Source organism: Podarcis raffonei, chromosome 6 (assembly GCF_027172205.1).
Source record: "Podarcis raffonei isolate rPodRaf1 chromosome 6, rPodRaf1.pri, whole genome shotgun sequence".
Taxonomy (NCBI): domain Eukaryota; kingdom Metazoa; phylum Chordata; class Lepidosauria; order Squamata; family Lacertidae; genus Podarcis; species Podarcis raffonei.
In genome coordinates, this window is record NC_070607.1 from 5,957,021 (window position 1) to 5,976,082 (window position 19,062).

The 19,062-nt window shown below is 46.0% G+C and overlaps 2 protein-coding genes across 6 annotated transcripts in view; both read left to right on the forward strand.

Annotated features, from left to right (window-relative positions):
* Window positions 1–13,295, forward strand: part of LOC128415274 (sterol O-acyltransferase 1-like) — a 64,359-nt gene extending 51,064 nt beyond the window's left edge. Inside the window, exons 12-17 of the mRNA XM_053391295.1 lie at window positions 1,816–1,913; window positions 4,847–4,945; window positions 5,523–5,658; window positions 6,668–6,767; window positions 10,200–10,248; window positions 11,141–13,295. Of these exons, the coding sequence (XP_053247270.1) occupies window positions 1,816–1,913; window positions 4,847–4,945; window positions 5,523–5,658; window positions 6,668–6,767; window positions 10,200–10,248; window positions 11,141–11,197 (539 nt within the window). The 3' untranslated portion in view covers window positions 11,198–13,295. The remainder of the gene's footprint in view (window positions 1–1,815; window positions 1,914–4,846; window positions 4,946–5,522; window positions 5,659–6,667; window positions 6,768–10,199; window positions 10,249–11,140) is intronic.
* Window positions 13,296–15,424: 2,129 nt separating this feature from the next.
* The window catches only part of AXDND1 (axonemal dynein light chain domain containing 1), a 48,331-nt gene continuing 44,693 nt past the window's right edge, over window positions 15,425–19,062 (forward strand). Inside the window, exons 1-5 of one of the 5 annotated variants that reach the window (XM_053391276.1) lie at window positions 15,607–15,625; window positions 15,806–15,879; window positions 16,550–16,721; window positions 17,917–18,098; window positions 18,759–18,859. In XM_053391276.1, coding sequence (XP_053247251.1) covers window positions 16,613–16,721; window positions 17,917–18,098; window positions 18,759–18,859 — 392 coding nt within the window. In that variant the 5' untranslated portion in view covers window positions 15,607–15,625; window positions 15,806–15,879; window positions 16,550–16,612. Of the gene's footprint in view, window positions 15,626–15,775; window positions 15,880–16,283; window positions 16,417–16,549; window positions 16,722–17,916; window positions 18,099–18,758; window positions 18,860–19,062 lie in introns of those variants that run through there. The other 4 variants (XM_053391277.1, XM_053391274.1, XM_053391278.1 and 1 more) reach the window with 4 other exon arrangements.

Here is a 19,062-nt window from a genome sequence, read left to right on the forward strand (position 1 = left end):
AGAATGCGGTCCCCAGGGAAGAGTGCCTGGCTCCATCATTGTCTGTTTTAGATGCCAGTCAAAAAACAGACAATGGTTCCTAATGGGAGGGTAATCAGTTATTTACATGGTCATTGTCAAGGGAGGGGCCAAAATCACTCCCCAGGTTCGTCCCAGGTAGGGCATTCAATAAGAAATTCAACCAAGGATTCCAGCAAGACACTACCCTTTTATTAACTTTACTGCAGTCAAGGACAGTCCCCTAAAATGGTGGATACTGTACTGATCCTGTACTGTACAGGTTTCAAGACACTTTTATATTCTTTCACATACAGTTTACATCACGCTAAATATATAACGAGTTCTACGTTGTCCATTATGCATTAGCGATGACATGACATCCTCATGCTCTGGTCATGACCTCCATGCTCTGGTCAAGACCCCCTTACAAGTCATCACTTAACACAACAAACTAACCTCAGACCAGAACAGCCAAGTCAAACAATAAACAGATGACACAAAAGTAAATCTTTAACTCAAACAGCAGATTCTTTATCCTTGGTTCTAGTCTATATAGTCTGATATTGGTAAAGGACTTTATATACCTTCTATTTATATATGCAGTTGTATAAAGGTTCAAGCTAACTAATACTTTACCAAGTATGACTAAAGCAACAGAATTATCTAAAACATTAACAATTTTTTAAATAATACTTTTATTAAATTTTATTACATTTCTGAACATTTTACACATAACATTCCAATGCATTTTTAAAAAGGGATCTCTTTTCTGTTCTTGACTTCTCAACCCATTTTCTGTGATGTTTTCCTTATCCCCACCCCCTTTGCTGCAGCCTATTGTCACTCATTTATCATAATCATAACACAATAGGCTCTAATTTTTTCTGTTGCTCTTAGCTGAAAACCTAGCTGTAGTTACATAAATAAACAACTTAACCATCCTTTTTTGGAATTTCTAACCATATAACCCCTAGCAGAAAGGCTCCAGTGTTTGTATCCTTTTTTGTTTTTGGTAAACTCCTTTTTTATCTTTTAAATTCCTCATGGAGTCCCCTCCCCCCCCCCCGAGAGATGGGAAAGTCTGCTTGCTCAGTTCATGGCCTGAAAACAGAAGCACAACATTATACATCTTCTATTTATGTATATAAAGGTTCAAGCTAACTAATACTTTAGCAAATATGACCAAAGCAACTAAAATACATAGCTTTACATTTACACATTAACAATCTTTAATGATCTTTATTGCTAGGCCCATTTCTTATCCTTGCTAGCTTATTTGCTGCCATTTGCCCCTCACAGAGCTTTTGCAGTACAGTATATGTGGCATAAGATCAACAAACCTTTGCCCAACACTGTATTAGCAAATGGTCAAGAGCAAACACCCTCAGATTTTGTCCTAAGCAAGGTCAATCAATACTTTCATTGCTTCTAGTGGGATTTAAAGAGGCTTTGTGAAAGTTAAAGATGTATTGTAAAAAACAAATAGAACTGAAAGGATAATATTAAATGGCAATATCAAATTTAGAGAATGTGTAAAAATAGAAAATATGGATGATTGGTGGAGAAGCTGGTGGAAGTCCAAAAAGCTGAAATTTGTGAATATTGTTTGAGATGGCGAATTTGTAAAAGGAAAAATTTAATAAAAATTATTATGAAAAAAAAATACTTTCATTGCTTCTATTTCAAGTGTTTGCTATTCTAGAGCCTTTATGGAAACCTGGGGAGCAATAGAGAGGGGGGAGGGCAAGCCATTTCCCCCTCCACATGAATGAAATAAATTAGCCTGAAATACATGTTTTCTTCATTGCTCCACAGGTACATTGGTGACAATAATCTTATATTATTTACTCCTTCACTGCTGGCAGAATGCTTTTGCTGAGATGCTGCGCTTTGCTGACAGAATGTTCTACAAGGTAATTGATGTGCAAGGCTCATGATATCTCTCTCTCTCACACACACACACATGCACAAAACACAACACGCAAAGAAGTATTTGCTATCAGTTTTAGAGTGTACCTTGGTTCGTGGAACACTCCATTTGATAGAAATGTGTGTGTGTGTGTGTGTGTGTGTGTGTGTGTGATTTTGCCATTGATGAGGTTTCTCCTGCCTAGAGAGGCCGATCAGATACCATCAGTTTTCTGGACAACCTGTTAATACATTCCTTTACCTCTGGTGAAAAAGGGAACCTGTGCCTTTTTTTCTGTTGACATTCCTGATTCAAAAGCATTTGTTGCTATGTGTTGTGTTACTGGGCTTTTTGGATAGAATTTTAACCTTGCTGTGACTTTTAAACAAATGTAAATAGTTTTGGGTATGGCGTCATGGAAGAAAAGTATGTCCACTCTATAAATAGCAGAACTCACCTGCAGCCTTCTTTTAGTGTTGTCATATACTGGCACCTTTATTTTATTTATTTTATAATTTTTTTATTGATTTTCACAAAATTATAAACAAAACAAATAAACAAACATGGATCATAATCTTATTAAAATTACACTTATTAACATGGTTAAGTGACTTCCTCGCTTCCCCTTGGTTGAATTTCCATGCACTTCCTTTTAACGGTTTTCCAAATCAAAGTTCTTATGAAATTTAACTAAAACATTAACATCCTTATAGCTTTTAATTTTAAAATTAAACATATTGATTCATCACTTAACTTATATGAAATCCTAAGCCAATTAAATATCTGCAAGCTATTTCCAATTAATTTAATTTTACATATTTAACTAAATAATCATTAAATTTTGTCCATTCTTCCTGATACTCCTCCTCCTTCTGGTCGTGGACTCTTCCAGTTAGGTCGGCCAGCTCCGAAAACTCCATCATCTTCATCTGCCATTCTTCCACCGTAGAAAATTCTTGCGTTTTCTACTTTTTTGCTAATAAAATTCGAGTGGCAATTGTGGCATACAAAAATAATTTAACATCTTTCTTGGGCAATTCCAAACCTGTTATTCCAAGAAGAAAGGCCTCTGGTTTCTTTATAAATGTATATTTCAACATTTTTTTTCAATTCATTATAAATCTTTCCCCAGAAGTCTTTCACCTTGGGACAGGTCTACCACATGTGATAAAAAGTTCCTTCTTTTTCTTTACATCTCCAGCATAAATTATCACAAATATGATATATCTTTGCTAATTTAACAGGGGTCAAATACCATCTATACACCATTTTCATTATATTCTCCTTTAACATTGTACATGCAGTGAACTTAACCCCTTTCTTCTACAATCTTTCCCAATCCTCAAGCATTATGTTATGTCCTACATCTCTTGCCCAATCTATCATTACTGATTTAACTTGTTCATCCGTTGTATGCCACTCCAACAGTAACTTATTGTCAGAGCTGCCCTAGGTCCCAGCTCACAAAGGACCAACGCCGCTTCGTTGTTAAGTATAAAAGTCTTTATTGAAGTTCAGTTTCACTTCCACAGCCGCAGCGCGCAGCCCTACGTCTCAAACTCTAGACCGCCGAAGCTCCGTCTGAATCTCCTCCCCCCTGACACCAGTTTAAGACTCTAGCCTTGCTCCACCTCTTCCTTTGTTCTTTCCTCCTCTGGGTCCGCCTGTCCGTCGGGGTCTCGTCCTTCCTAGACTCTTCTGACGCTGAGTCCCCTGAATCTTCCCCCTGCCTCCGGCGGGCTTTAGGACCTGGTTCCCAATCCGGGTTTCCTGCTGTCCCGCGCGCCTGTACATTTGAACTTGGCGCGCGCGCCCAGCCTGCCACCTTCCTTCTGACTGTTACACTGCTGCTGTCACTGCTCCCCCCTTCGGGGAGGCTAGCTGGAACTGACCTCCCCTCCGTTTCCCCACTTTCCGATGGGGGCGTGGTCAGCCCTGACTCATCTTCTTTCCCCGCTGGAGTAGACGCTGGTCCTGACACATGTGACTCTTCCCCCCACTACGCTCTGGTGGGGAAGCTGGTCCTGATCCCCCGCTGCTGCTTCGGGAGTCCCCGCTGGCCCCTTGCTTCTGGTGCGTCCCCCCTGGGACTCCCCTTGCCCTCACCATCGGCACCCCCTTCTGGGAACCTTCTGATTCGCTGGAGAAGCTCATAGAATCTCTCGGGTCACTGTCATACTCCCCTACGCTGCCCTCGGATTCCTCCCCTTCGCTCTCCATTTCCTCTCTCCCCTGTGCTTCTGCTCCTGAACCCCTGACACTTATACATTTTAGAAAGATTTTTTTTCCAGATAAATTTTTATTATTTTCTTCATATAATCTTTTTAAACTTTTATTGGCAATTTTAATGCCTTATGTATAATGCTCAGAGGTTCTATTTGTAGTCAATCAGTATATATAGACATGTTAAATAAATGAATAATTCCAAGGGATCATACAAATGTGTGTTCTGATCCTGCTGCTGCTTCCGCTTGGGGCCATTAATGATTAGTTTGAACAGTTTAGAGGACAGTGATAGAAAAGGCCTCTGAATTTCAGCTACCTTCTATATTTCTCTTTTCTGCATGTAGTTTGCAGGTTGCCCCCCCTACATTGAATTACTGTTCATGTAGAGAAAATGTCACATTTGATTTAGCTCTGATCATTTTGGATCTGAGCCTTGGAGACCTAGTGTAGCTACAAATACTGGGACACCAGTGACTTATTCTCCGGGTGGCTGTTTGGGAAGGAGGAGGTTAGGATTTAATGCCTGCAAATGAGCTCTTGGGGAATTTCAGTTATACATTGCAACAGTACACCAGATGTTCACAGAGATTGTATAGCCAATTGCTCTAAAACACTTGAATAGCAGGAATGCACTTGGCACTTTGATCCTGCAGTTTTAAACACTGTCTCTAAGGTCTCTGCTCTTTTTACTTCCCTGATCCTCTCTTGCAGGACTGGTGGAATTCTACATCTTATGCAAAGTATTTCCGAACCATGAATGTGGTGGTGCATGACTGGCTGTATTACTATGCATACAAAGATTTCCTTTGGGTAAGCAACCATCGTTTAACGCACCCCCTTGCTTCAACTCTAATAGAAAGTCATTTTTTAAAGGAATGGCAGAGATCTTTACATTTCCCCCACAAAATGATTTTATTAAAGTTTTAATGTAAAGGTGAATTACACAACATGTAAAATGCCTAGTCACTTTACCTATACAGAGATCTGACAGAAGGTGGAAAGAGAGAAGCTTGTACTTATGCAGTCTGGTTTGTATCCAGTATTTGGGAAGTCACTTTTTTTTTTACCAGTCTACCACCAATTTCACCCCTCTATGCCATATCCCACACTGTTCCAGCTCTCGCGTTAAGTGTTTGTGGGGCTCCATTGAGGAGGAGGGATCAGGAAAAATGAGCTGCCCTGCCTTGTGCAAGTAAAAGTCCTTTTGATAGAGCAAGGCCACCACTGGAGACAAGCCTCCCTGTGCAATAAATGTGAATGGGCAATTTAAGGGTGGTTATCACAAGCTGTTCACTGTTGTTTTTGAAAATTGGATATCCTCTGATACATTCACCTATCAGAGAGTCACCCTTCCCCTCGTTTGTCTGTGTGTCTCTCTCACCACCAGTTATTTGGGAAGAAATTCAAAGCAGTCGCTATGCTGTCGGTCTTCACTCTTTCCGCCGTTGTGCACGAATACATCATGGCGGTCAGCTTTGGTTTCTTCTATCCAGTATTGTTCTTCTTCTACATGTGTTTTGGACGTAAGTACCAAATATAACGGGATGCGGGTGGCGCTGTGGTCTAAATCACACAGCCTAGGGCTTGCTGATCAGAAGGTCGGCAGTTCGAATCCCCGCGGCGGGGTGAGCTCCCATTGCTCAGTCCCTGCTCCTGCCAACCTAGCAGTTTGAAAGCAAGTCAAAGTGCAAGTAGATAAATAGGTACCGCTCCAGCGGGAAGGTAAACAGCGTTTCCGTGTGCTGCTCTGGTCCGCCAGAAGCGGCTTAGTCACGCTGGCCACATGACCCGGAAGCTGTATGCCGGCTCCCTCGGCCTATAGAGCAGGATGAGCGTGCAACCCCAGAGTCGTCCATGACTGGACCTAACGGTCAGGGGTCCCTTTAGTTTACCTTACCAAATATACTTCCCGGCAGCAGCAGTTTCTGTAAATTCTGAGGATTAGCTTTTAGTTGCCATCTGTACTTAATGTTCTAAGATGCAAGGGGCTTGTGTTGCAGCCTGCCTCACCATTTGCTCCCTCTAAACCTAGAAGCCTCTCCTGACCCTAGTTAAATCTCCATTTTCTGAGACTGATCATGGCCAGAGTAGGAGGGAGGACTTCCTTGGCTTGGCTGAGGAAGAAGTTCTGATAATGCTCCAAACTGTAATATGCGGCTTTCTCAAAGACTTCTGAGATGATCCTTGCTTTGGAGGTCTTCAGCTTGCAACCTGAAAAGAGGTGCCCTTTCCCCCTGCTTGACACTGGCAGTATCAACCATCTGTCATGGTGGACAAGTATTTCTCCTATCATATAGCCAACTTTGTTTCATATGAGTACGTGGCCCACTGATTTTTCTGGGTGATTTAAAGGGAAAGCCCTGTCTCTTTTCCACTGTAACTCCAAAAAACCGTTGAGAGCCATTTATTTCTATGGAAAGAGGTACAACGTGCCATACTGATACGGACACTTTGCTAACTGGGGATCAAGGGAAGAATGCTGCTGGTGTCCTTAACATGAATTTTGAGTGCATTTTAATTTTCTTCCGTCAGCGCTTTTCAACTTCATTCTCAGCGACCGTCGGAAAGGCCCCATTTGGACGGTGATCCTGTGGATTACGCTTGGGCTTGGTATGACTGTGATACTTTTATGCGGGGGGTCATATTTGACCAGGGGGTCCGGCGCGCTTCCTCCGCGCAGCTCTGCTCTTCCCCCTTGGAACCTTTGACTCCAGCAGAGTAAACACAGCAGAAGCAGGAACGTTCTGTCGTGTGGTGGCAATAACTCAGGCTGACACGCAGCTCTCCTTATCTTAAAGTCTTTATTGCTGTACAGATCAACACATCGTAAATCTTCCCGGTGAGACGCAGCTCATGTTGCTCCTTTCTCCATGGAGCCTAACACGCAGACTGAAAGCACACGGAGAAATCCACGCCCCTTCCGTGTTCTCTGCCCGCCCTCAGAATGTGAGGCGTCATCACTCAGAACTCTTAACCCTGTAAGTTCTGAGCCCCCTCAACACCCCCTCTCGAATCACATTCTGAGAGGACTTCTGAGTGTTCAACACCTTCCCCATTGCCTTCCGCCCCTTCCTGGCATCGTTGTTGGGCACCTGTTGAACCTCACAAACCTCAGGTTCGCACTGTGCGAAACCAACCCACGCATTTGTGACCTGAAACCTCTCAGGTGGAATTCCCTTTGTTGCCCTTGAAGACCGCCTGGGCACAAACTGGGGTTCTTCTCCTGACCCACTGGGGCCAGCATGTGCGTCTTCCTCATCAGAAGACTCCCCCTCTGACTTGACACGTCTGTGAGCTTTCTCCATTATGCGCACAGGAGATGAGGGCTCACTCTTGGACACTCCCTTAACAACCTGTGGAGACGCCCTACTCTGTTCAGGGACCTGGTCTCCACCAGCAGGTTCAGGCTCTGGCTCTCTTTCCTCCTCAGAGTCAGACAGACAATCTGAGTGAACGTCAGAGCGTGCTTTGCGCCTTGCCCAACCATCCTGCTCAAAGAACTCAGCCTGTTTACTGACCAGAAGCTTGGTCTGATCACCTTCTGGATATGCGAACCTCCACCCCTTGGTCGCGGGTTCATACCCACAGAAGATCATTTCCTGGTACTTTGGACCACCTTCTTGCTGCAACCACTTTGGTACAGGCACCATGGCCCTGCAACCAAAAGTGCGGAAGAAATGCACAAGCGGCTTCTGCCGATGAAGCAGGAAATACGGGGTGTCACCTACCACTGCATTGTAGCACCTGTTCATCGTGAAATTGGCCGTTTTTACCGCCTCCCCCCAAAAACTGTGAGGCAAACCAGAGTCATCCAGTAGAATTTCGGATGCTCGGACCAGGGCTTTACTCCTCAGCTCTGCCACGCCACTCTTCTGAGGAGAAATCACCTTGTGACGTATCCCCCTCTGGCGAAAGAAACCCTTTAGAGCAGACCCAGTGACCTCTGAACCACGGTCAAACTGGAAACCTTGCACCTTGGTGGAGAACCTCTGTTCCACCTCTGCAACCCAATCTTTGATCAGTTGCGCTGCTTCCTCCTTCGTTCTCAGCGTGAACGCCCATGCGTTCCTGCTAAAATCATCTGTCAGCACCATCAGCCACTTGGCCTTGCCCAGACTTGGCTGTGGCATACCTACAAGGTCTGCATGCACAAGCTCAAAAGGCCTAGTGGTGACCCTCTCCACCCTGGGATCATTAAACCCCTTGTTTCTGGCCTTCCTGCAAGCCTTGCACTTCAAAGGTTTACCACATTCTTTTACCTTGCAACCTTTGGTGCACTCTGATAACATCTGGACGTCCTCACAGGACCCATGTGACATCCTCTTGTGCCACACGCAAGCACACGACACATGAGTGTGGTCAGTGGCTTTCCCCTCACCCTCCAGTGGTGATTCCAGAACAAAGAGGTTGTTCTGATTTCTTTCAACACGTACCAGTTGCTCTCCACCTCTGGAAACTGTACAAACATCATTTTCAAAACTCACAGAATATCCCTCCTGTAAAAGAGAAGGTACAGAAAGCAAGCAATGCTTTATCTCAGGGAGAACATAAACCTTCAATTCAGCCTGTAAAAAAGAGACAAACAAGTTAGAAATATGGGTTACACGGCCCTGTGCACCTGTAGCAAATCTAACAGTTTTCTCAGTTGAAACAGCTTTGCAGTTCCACATTTGTCCATCAGGTGGCGCTGTTACCAAATGGGCATTCGCAGCTGAGTCAACAACCCAACGTAGGACCCTCCCCCCACCGGAGTTGTCCTTCTTTGTTGCCTTAGCAACTGACTTCCTGCTCCTCCCGACCTTGGAGCTCTCGCTGCAGGTGGTGTTGTCCAAAACCGCCATCGCCGCAGACAGTTGAAAAACGCTGTCCTCCCCTTCCGGCCGACTCTGGGACTTTCCACGCTGGCCTCTTCTCCCGGGCTGGTTCCCATGGGAAACGACCTTGGGCGCATCCTGCCTTGGCTCTCTCGCTCTCTGTGGGCAGTTGCGACGCAGGTGTTCAGCCGAGGCACAAACAAAACATCGCCTAGTGCCTTTGGTCTTCTCTGCCCTCCCAACCTCTCCAGCAGCAATCCTCCTCGAGGCTTTTCTGCCGTTGGGAAAATGGCTTTTGGCTCCTGCTGTGGTTTCTCTGCAAACCTTCCCCAGCTCCTGCCAAACAGCCTGGGCACTCTCAAGACTCTTGGAATGGCCTTCCTGGCCTGCACCCCCAAACTTTGGTGCACAGCCTCCAGAGGAACAGCTTGCCACTGCTTTCCTCTTCCCAGCTTTCAGCAGCTTTCCAGCACACGGCTGCCTGCCTCTCTGGCGTGTCAAAGCATCGCAGCAGCTTTTAGACACGGCTCCAGCCCCCTCTGGGCTTCTTGGGCATCCACCAGCCCCTCCTGGGCATGGTGCTTCCTCAGAGCAATTCTCAGCCCCCTCTCTGGGCCTGGCTCCCACTGCTTTCTTCAGTGCCTGCCTTCTCCCGGCCCAGGGCTTGCTCCCGTCCACCTTATCAAAAGGGATTGACGACTCCTGGCTGTCTGCCATCTCTCCCCCGGGGGCCCAGCTTACTCACGATACAGTAGCACCTCCCGGTCCGGCAGATCCTTCCCAGCGAGCTCCCTTCGCTCCAGCTGGCTCCGGCTGCCGCCTCCTCACACGCACGAACGTTGCTTATCTTTATTGCTGGTCTCCCATAACCTATGCGGGGGGTCATATTTGACCAGGGGGTCCGGCGCGCTTCCTCCGCGCAGCTCTGCTCTTCCCCCTTGGAACCTTTGACTCCAGCAGAGTAAACACAGCAGAAGCAGGAACGTTCTGTCGTGTGGTGGCAATAACTCAGGCTGACACGCAGCTCTCCTTATCTTAAAGTCTTTATTGCTGTACAGATCAACACATCGTAAATCTTCCCGGTGAGACGCAGCTCATGTTGCTCCTTTCTCCATGGAGCCTAACACGCAGACTGAAAGCACACGGAGAAATCCACGCCCCTTCCGTGTTCTCTGCCCGCCCTCAGAATGTGAGGCGTCATCACTCAGAACTCTTAACCCTGTAAGTTCTGAGCCCCCTCAACAACTTTACCTCTACAGCCTGGAATGGAATGCCCATAAGCACTGCCCTTTGAAAAATGTGAGTATCCCACTTGTCATTGGAAATAAGAGGAACAGAGCTGAGCTGCTATTCTGGACTTCATTCAAGGCCTAAGATGTGAATCTAAAATTCGAAAACCAGATTTTTAGAAGGTTGCATTCTGCCCAGAATAGCTACCGTAGAGGTTTCTTTCTAACAAGAATAACAAGCAGCAGGGTCAGAAAAAAAAACCTTTGAAACTTCCTCCATGTCTTTTTATATGAATACTGTAAATTTCTGAGCTAGTTTCTGCCCTTCTGGAGAGGTGAAAGCCAAAGGTTCTTAGAGGATGGAAGGGGGCAGTAAAGAAGGGAGGAAGAGGAAGGTAACGGAAAAGCGTGAAAGGCCTTAGTGGAGCACAGTGGTTTCTTCATTCTACTTGCTGTGTTCTCTGATTCAACTGCCACCTTTGGATCTCCTGGGTTCAAACAGAGAGAATTCACTACATCTTTGCCGCATTTAATATGTAGTGCCAGATCAGCCCACATGCATATGCATAACACCCTGGGGCTGGTTCTTGGACTGTTGAGGCCTCATAGTAGCTGGAGCCAAGTAGGATTGTAGTTTCAGGATTGCAGACAGTTTAGCAATTCTGCTTGACCTGGAAGACCTGCCATTCAGAGAGTTAAAGCGTCTGGGTGAAGCTGACCCAAAGGAAAGCCAATTTGGGGGTCTTACAGGGAAAGGCAAGCCTTTTCCCACCCCCACCCCACTTCTAAATGCCTAGATTGGCTGCTGCAAGTTGGGTGGCTGCCCAGGCTTGAGAGACAGCAAAGGAAAACACTTTGGTTTCATCACTGGCATTTCTTCACATGGCTAAGGGATAACTCTACAGAAGTGAAAGTGCCCAGCATTTCCTGCCTAACATTACTGTTCCTCTTGTGTTTTATAGCCCACTTTCCTTGACTATGTGAAACCGCGTTCCTGGACTTGCCATCTTAAGGTCTGACACCCTTTGGGATATCCCTCCGCATCAAGGCCAGAAGATGCTTGTCTTTTAAACAATGGCAACAAGTTGGGCTAGCGTGTTAAAATGACTGCAGACTTTTTAAAGGGAAACTGTCTTTAGCTATGGCAAAAGTGGGTGCTGTCTGCTACTAAGGGCTGTATCATTCCCATTTTAGCCAGAACCAGTGTCTTCAGGGGTTCCTGCTCTCTAGCTAAGGACACAAGCAGACCTGATGCTGTTTATGCAATTAGTTCTTTTGAAAATAAATAGCATCTGTCGAGCCCCAGTGTGGATTGGAATTGAGGCATGGGGCTGAGGAGCTTTAACAATAGGCTCCCAGTTTTGATCAGGGGGATCCCCACAGTGCTATGTGGATTAAATTTTTATAAGCAGCGAAATGGTGGCCTTTGCTACATGTCCAGTTTTACGTTTCTTGCATTCCTCACTGATGATTACTGTAGCGATTTGGAGGGCAAATGCAGTTTGTGTTGAAGAACCTAGAGAGTGTGTTGGTTTGCAATGATCATGCTGCTCCACTGAAAATGCTGGTTTACTTTGTGAGACAGCCTTGGGTGGGTGGTGTGCTTAGAGCTACAAAAGGAGGGACTGTGTCATTGTGAAAAACAATACCCCTATATTGCTGACTGCTCACTGTGTAGTCTATAATCTGGAGCTTTTCTCTCAGCCGCCCTAAAGTGCATTTCTGACGTGTTCTAAGAGTGCGGGGGGGGGGGGGCTATGTACTAGCGTAGGCACATAGGGGAAATGCAAGTTTTTTGTGTTCTTGAGCTGCTGTCCTTTGTATTGTCCTAAATTTGGTGCCCTAGTAAATTCTAGGTGCTGGCAGCTTTTCTCATGTCATCTAACTGCAGCAAAAAATAAAAAGAAACTTAATTCTGATTTATGCTGCAGAAAACAGTTTACGTGATAAGTGTGCTAATTTTAATCAGTACTTTGATATGACCCAAGTGTATTGCCATTTAGCTAAGCCATGTGTTCCAGGTTTATTTGACTAAGGTGGGTGTGTCATTGATTATTTTTGTGGATTTTGGGGGAAGTGCCACCTGGATTGAATATTATGAACAGTAGTTTCAAGATGCCAAACGCCAAGTACAGTATTTAATCTAGTTCAAAACTTTAAAAAATCACTGAAACAGTATCCACTTTTGGAGAAAGATGAGGAAATATGAGCATCTGAATTTGGATCAACACCTTGTGTAAGCTCTGAAGGAGTCTGATAAGTACCCTTAACAAACACACTGTTTTTAGAGGCTACTCACTTGCAGGTTCTAGATAGAGGTGTGAGGGAGATTTCTGTTCCTAGAACATTACAAACTATATGTGCAGATTGTAGTATTGCTAAATCAGTGTTAACATGGTAGACTCATCCATTCCAAAAAGCTTTTTGCTTTTGTTTTTAAATTGTCTATGATGGCACTGTAATTGTCGTTATAAGATGGCCGGGATCCACCCAAAGAATTTTCATTGCATTGTGTCCTTTTCTGCTGCTTGTTTAAAGAGAACCCCCCCCAAAACCTCCATCTTCAGAATATAATTTGAGAATTTTATCAAATAAATCCTGTTGTCTTTGGGGAATACGTGTACTTTTTTCTAAGGCGGACGTGTGGGAAGATCAGTATACTAATTGTAATCAACCTCATGCTTTGGGACTGAATCTGTGAATGTAAACTGAATGGGCACAACATGGTTGCAGATCTCTTGCGAATTATCTACACAACTGATTGTAACCTTTGTACCTCTGGGACGAGGCATCCTGTTTACCTGGAAGGTGCTGGATTGCAAGGCTGTAGTTTTCCTCTTTCTCAGAGTGAGCAGTGGAAAAATTTTCTTGCACAGATGGTGGTGAGAAGAGGACAAACTGTACCTGACACTGGAATGGTTTTCCCAAGCCTCACTTGCATCTTTTGTAATATGGAGAACATTATGGGTCAGGGAAGGCTGTTGATGGTGGGATATAGAATTGTTAACCGAGTCCAAAATGTATCGAACTGTCTGTTGTGACCTATTCTGTTACTTGCAAGGGATTATGTGATCTATACTGTACTACAGAAATTGAAATATATTTTGCTATCCATGACACTTGTCTGCCTGCATTCATTCCAGCCTCAATGTACTGCACCTAGACAACGAACTGGTTGAAAGTGTGGTACAGTGGTACCTCGGGTTACATACGCTTCAGGTTACAGATGCTTCAGGTTACAGACCCCGCTAACCCAGATATAGTACCTTGGGTTAAGAACTTTTGCTTCAGTATGAGAACAGAAATTGCGTGGCGGTGGCGCAGCAGCAGTGGGAGGCCCCATTGGCTAAAGTGGTGTCAGGTTAAGAACAGTTTCAGCTTAAGAATGGACCCCCGGAACGAATTCAGTACGTAACCAGAGGTACCACCGTATTCTCCATTCTGTGTTTTTGTTTTATGGTGTATTTTGTATTCTCATTTTGTATTTTTCTGCTGTGAACCGCCCTGGGATTTTGGGATGAAGGGTCAGCTACAAATCATCATCATCATCATCATCATCATCATCATCATCTATGCGCATCTGTGGTGTGCATTGAGACATGGGATTTGCAAGAAAATGCTGCAGCATGCTGCTCAGTGTGCCAGTCCAGTAGGGCTTCAGCCATTAACATTTAGTCTCCCCTTCAATTTTCTCTTTCTCTGCTCCCCTCCCCAGACACTCCACATTCAATGCCCACCGGGGTGCCGCCTTGAATAAATATGGGGGGGCAGGTAAGCCCCACCCTGCAAAACTGATCACATGATATGGTGTATGAACACTATTTGAATGCCCATCAACTGGGGGGTGAAGTGTGGCCACCTCAAATACTGGGGGTAGTGAAGGGATCTTTGCCCTTAGGCGTAGGCTCCTATGATGCCCACTGAACAGGCTGAGTTTGCCCTACTATGATTCCCCTTTTCCAGGCAGAAATGGTAGATGCTTTTATATGTAACCCATCTAAGGGGCCATCTGGATTCATAGCAGAACCTAGCATGAAGAGTAGACCTTTATAAACCAGTCACCTGTTATCCCTAAATGGGAGGTTGGGGGTGGGCTATGGTGAAAAGGGTTAAAGATAACCCGCTGATAATTTTTGCAGGTTTCAAGGGTGAGGTGAATAGCAGTTGAGAGAGCAGGAGAAACCCTGGCATGTCCTCTAGTGTTGCTATCCTTACACTGCAGTTTGGGGGACAGGGTGGGGCAGAGCCCTGGAGGACCCAGCAATTCCCTGTGTTTTATCCCTATTGTACTTGGAGGGCAGGAGGGGCCCACAAGCAACCCAGGTCATGCTCTCTGCCTTGTCAAATGCAGGGAAGGGGCAAGACCGGGCCTTTTTCCTGCTGGAACTCCCCAGAACTCAGTTCTGGCACCTCTCCAAGGCATGGCTGTCAACTTTTCCCTTTTCTTGCGAGGAATCCTATTCGGAATAAGGGAATTTCCCTTAAAAAACGGGAAACGTTGGCAGCTATGCTCCAAGGGGCACCATGGCCAATTCTAAGGGAACGAAGAAGGCGGTCCTGGCCAGTTCCGGCACCTCTTTCCAGAAAAATATCCCTGGGCAAGACTCGCATAATTACAACTGATAATCAAGACTGGCATCTGTTCTATATTAGTAAAAGCAACAACTGCTCAATAGGCAGGTCTCAGGGAAGATTTCCCACTGCATGCTGGCTTTAGCCCCTCATAAAATTAGGGGACCGCAGGCGAGTGTGGGGTTGTGACATTGAGGAGGGCAAGGCGTGGGGCTGCAGCGGGAGCGATCTCCAGCCCCTCCGATCCAGGAAGGGGCCACTCCGCCTTCCTTAAGTGGCCCTCGGCTGTCAGCTGCATTCACAGCCACGGGCTCTACTGACCGGCAAGGGGACACAAAGCACTTTCTACATTGGGTTTTACTATTCGTGCCATGGATGTCCACTTCCCCCCTTTTTCAAGGGAAATCCCCTTATTCCCAATAGGATTCCTCGCAAGAAAAGGGAAAAGCTGGCAGCTGTGCTTCGACTCAGGGAATATACAAGGGACCCCCCCCCCTCTGTGCGCATGTCCTTGGCCTGGAGAGGAGGCGGACACGTCACGGCCCCTCCTTCCTTCTCTCTCTTTGGGCGCAAGCGCGGCGGACCGGCCTTTTCTGGCGCGCATGCTCCGTTGCTTCTTAGGGCAAGGACCCTTTCCGGCTCCCACCACCGTTGTCAAGGCGTCTAACTCGGTGCCTTAAAACAAAACAAAACAACCTTTCTGAAATGGGGCGCGTGAGAGAGAAGCGGGCGGATAGGGGGGGTGAAAGCAGGGAGCGCCTGGCGCAAGTTCTGGGCGGAAGCGGCCTCTGCCCTGTCAGGCGCTGTGAGGGACGCCTGTCGGAGGCGCGCGGTTCCCATGGCAACAGACGCGGCCGGGAAGCGCGCGGAGAGAGGTAAAGGGAGCCGCCGCTTCTCCTCCGCTTCTCCCCCCGAGGTGCTCCGGGGCGGGGGGGGCGAGGTCCCGGCGAGGCTTCTAGTCCTCATGGAGGTCGCCGGGGACCGAGCAGGGGGCGAGGGAAGGGAGAAGGGGAGCTGCCCGGGAGGCCATTCACACGTGCCCCGTTCCCCCTCAGGACAGCGGGGTCGCCATGCAGCAGCGGGCGGACTGACCCTCCGGCAGCCCCGAGGCCGCGAACCTTCTGCGGAGGTGAGAGCGGAGAATGGGGATCAGGACCGGATCCAGAGCACGTCTGAAGGCAGCAGACTAGCCTGCCTGGGTCGGGAGGGCAGAACCAGGCGCGGGGGGCCAGACTCCCGCCTCTGCTCAGCCCTGGGGAGGGATGTGGGGAGAGGCAGCCCCAAAAACTTCCCCATCCCTGGCAGAAGGAAAGGTGCCGTCTTGGGAAACGGGGCTCTGCGGGTTCTACTCGGTTGTATCTTAAAAGCAAAACACAGAGCACTAAAATAGAAAGAAAACAGTCCCACCAAATGTCCTCACACGTATTCCCTATTCTTCAGTGCTCCCTCGTCTTGCCCTTTTCCGAAATCTACTGACCATTTCAAAACAGATACATGTGTCTTAAGACAGTATTCATGCCTCTCTCTACTCAGTTTTGCAGGGAAAAGGTGGTCTGAAACAGAGTATATCTTGACGGCAAGTGACTCTCTACTGCAGGAGTCCAACTTCTTCCTTGTAAATGGGTTAACGGCCACAGATGGAGCAGCTTGCAGCGCAAGCAGAAATGTAGGAACACAGTGTGTGCCTCCTGCAATTTATATCCTTTCCCCCAGGCTAGCATACCTTCTTAAACCAAGGCTGAAATCGAATCACGTCCATCGCAGTCATACAGTCTATGTGGATTATATATCCCTTCCAGATATATGCAGCAGCCAACAATCTGTAAGTCAGTGAGCAAGCCAGCCAAAATCAACATTTCAGCATGTCTGCAAACAAAGGACTCACTCCAGTGCCGCCATCTACTTCAAAGCAAGAAAACAAAAAACTGAGAGATGCTTCTTCCTTAGTATCTGTCAGCAAGGATAGTAACGGTAAATCTTGCAGCAGGTTGTTCAGTAACGTATAGCTGCAGCCAGGGTTGAGTTTTGTTGACTGCCTCTGTCTGCAGTGTTTGGATTCCTGAAAGTACTGTGATATATTTGTAGGAGTAGGACTGTTAATATTTGGTTCAGTTCAAGCACATTTTGGGCCTAACAAGGTATGCGGTTGTTGCCATCCGAGTGCATGGGGATAACAGGTCCTTCAGGAGTGTATCAGAGACAAGGAAGTAGGACATGTGGGGATCAGGTTAAGAAGAAGTGGTTGGACGTGAAGCCCTTGTGTCTGCTGTTTGTTACTGCCTATAGCAGGAATATCAATTCTTCCACCTCTTCTATAGGTATCTTCTAATATGCCTCTTTACATATGGTTGCTTATCATTTAAAGAAGTGGCTTTCCAATAATTAAGATAACTGGAGGAGAAAATGTCAAAGAGCAGAAATTAAAAGCATATCACAATGTATCTCTCATGTGAGTCTTTGAGTGCTCCAAGCACCTTTTAAAAATTCTGAGTATCGTGTACCTGTAAAGCAAAGCTTTCCAAACTTTTCATGTTGGTGACATATTCTTTAGATGTGCACCATTTCATGACACAGTAATTCAGAGCAAACCAGAGGTTAAACTGACCCCTTTCCAGCCCCGGGAGGAGCGCGGGGACTGTTCACATGACACACTTCAACTGACACACTAACTTGTTGCGACACACAGTTTGGGAAGCTCTGCGGTAAAGTAAGAACACTGCGAATGTAGGGTGGCAGTCTTTATATGGGGGACGGGTAGAACTGAGTTATCTGTGATGCCATTGATCAGTTAGTTAAGTTTATTTATTTATTTATTTATTTACTTACTTACTTACTTACTTGATTGAGGGTGCAGTTGCATTCGCATGCACCCCCTGGCTACGCCCATGGTATGTAAGTGGATATTTTCCTCCATTGTTGCTGCTTCTTTCCTCCTTTAGCAATGCTCCTACGAAACAGTTACAACAGGGGCTTCTATAATTTTACTCGAAGGCCAGTTTATATTTGGGATAAATATGGATTTTTAATGTTATTCTTGAGCACTAACATGAAATGTGTGTGATAGAATTGTCAGCTTTGAGGGGTTTTTTTGGGGGGGGGGTAGAGATAATCTGCTGCCACCACCAAATATTAACCGTTACTCTTGCTGTTTCTTTCTTTGTTCTAGAACTCCCTCAGTTAAGAGACAAGTCAGCTGCATTAGACAGTTCAAAGCCTCTTCCCACATCTTTACAGCATGATTTCATCCCAGAAGAGATCTTTGTTGCACTGACCTCTGCTGCCAACCCAGTCCCCTGTCCCAGTGTTTTAAGACCCCCCAAGAAAACAAAAAGTATAAAAGACTTTCAGGTGCATAAGTTCATTTCCAGTCTATGAATATTTGCTTTTTAAATACAAAATTTGCCACAAAACCCACTTGCTATAGATGTCTGCTGGTGACCGCGAATTATGCCAGGTGCACATAGACATCAGTATTTTAGGACAACACTTTGCAAGAGGGAGCATTATTTGGAACATGGCGGAATGAGAAATGCTTCAGAGCCTGAAGTTCACTGAATGGTGGGGGAGGCAAGAGACAGTAGTTGGGCCAAAGAACTGGCACTGTCAGGCAACTTAGAGTTTTATTAAGGAGATTTCAGCACTTCAGCTTTTGTTCCTTATCATACATATCACAAACCACTTTCAGCAACAGAAACTTTTGAGATTGGTTCAGTAAGGAACAAAGAAACATGCTTTGGGCATGTTGTATAAATAAAGAACCCATCCCTTTATCGCATCTCCCTTTTGCATGTTCTCCTTCCTGTTTTTGATGTATATTTCACATGCATCTCTCGCCAGCTCATAAAAAGACTTCAGCTAAGACTTAGAAGAAACAGCTGACAGGATCTCTCTGCTATGTGCATTTGTGTGTAATGTGTCATTAGGCTTATCAGTATTGGAGATGTAGTCTGTGCTTTCCACCTGATCCCGAAGAACCTCTTGAACTAGTCTTTTCTGTTCACTCTTCAGGGGTGCATTCGTACTACTGATGGGGTCTGGCAACATCCTGTACGCAGAAACAAGTTTCGATATCTGATAGAGCATCCGATTTGCCTCACAGGAGCTGGAAGGTAATAGAATGGAATTAATAGGGCCCTGGCACGTCACATGCCTCTTTGCAATAACCTGTAGCAGTCCTAGGATTTGGGAGGCACAGTGCAAGGCTGAAGGAGATTGCTAGGGAAACGTCCATTAAGTATGTTACACAAGAGTGGGTAACCCGAAGTGATGGTGTGCTTGGAGATGAGCAGGAATGCCCATGAACCAAGCTATG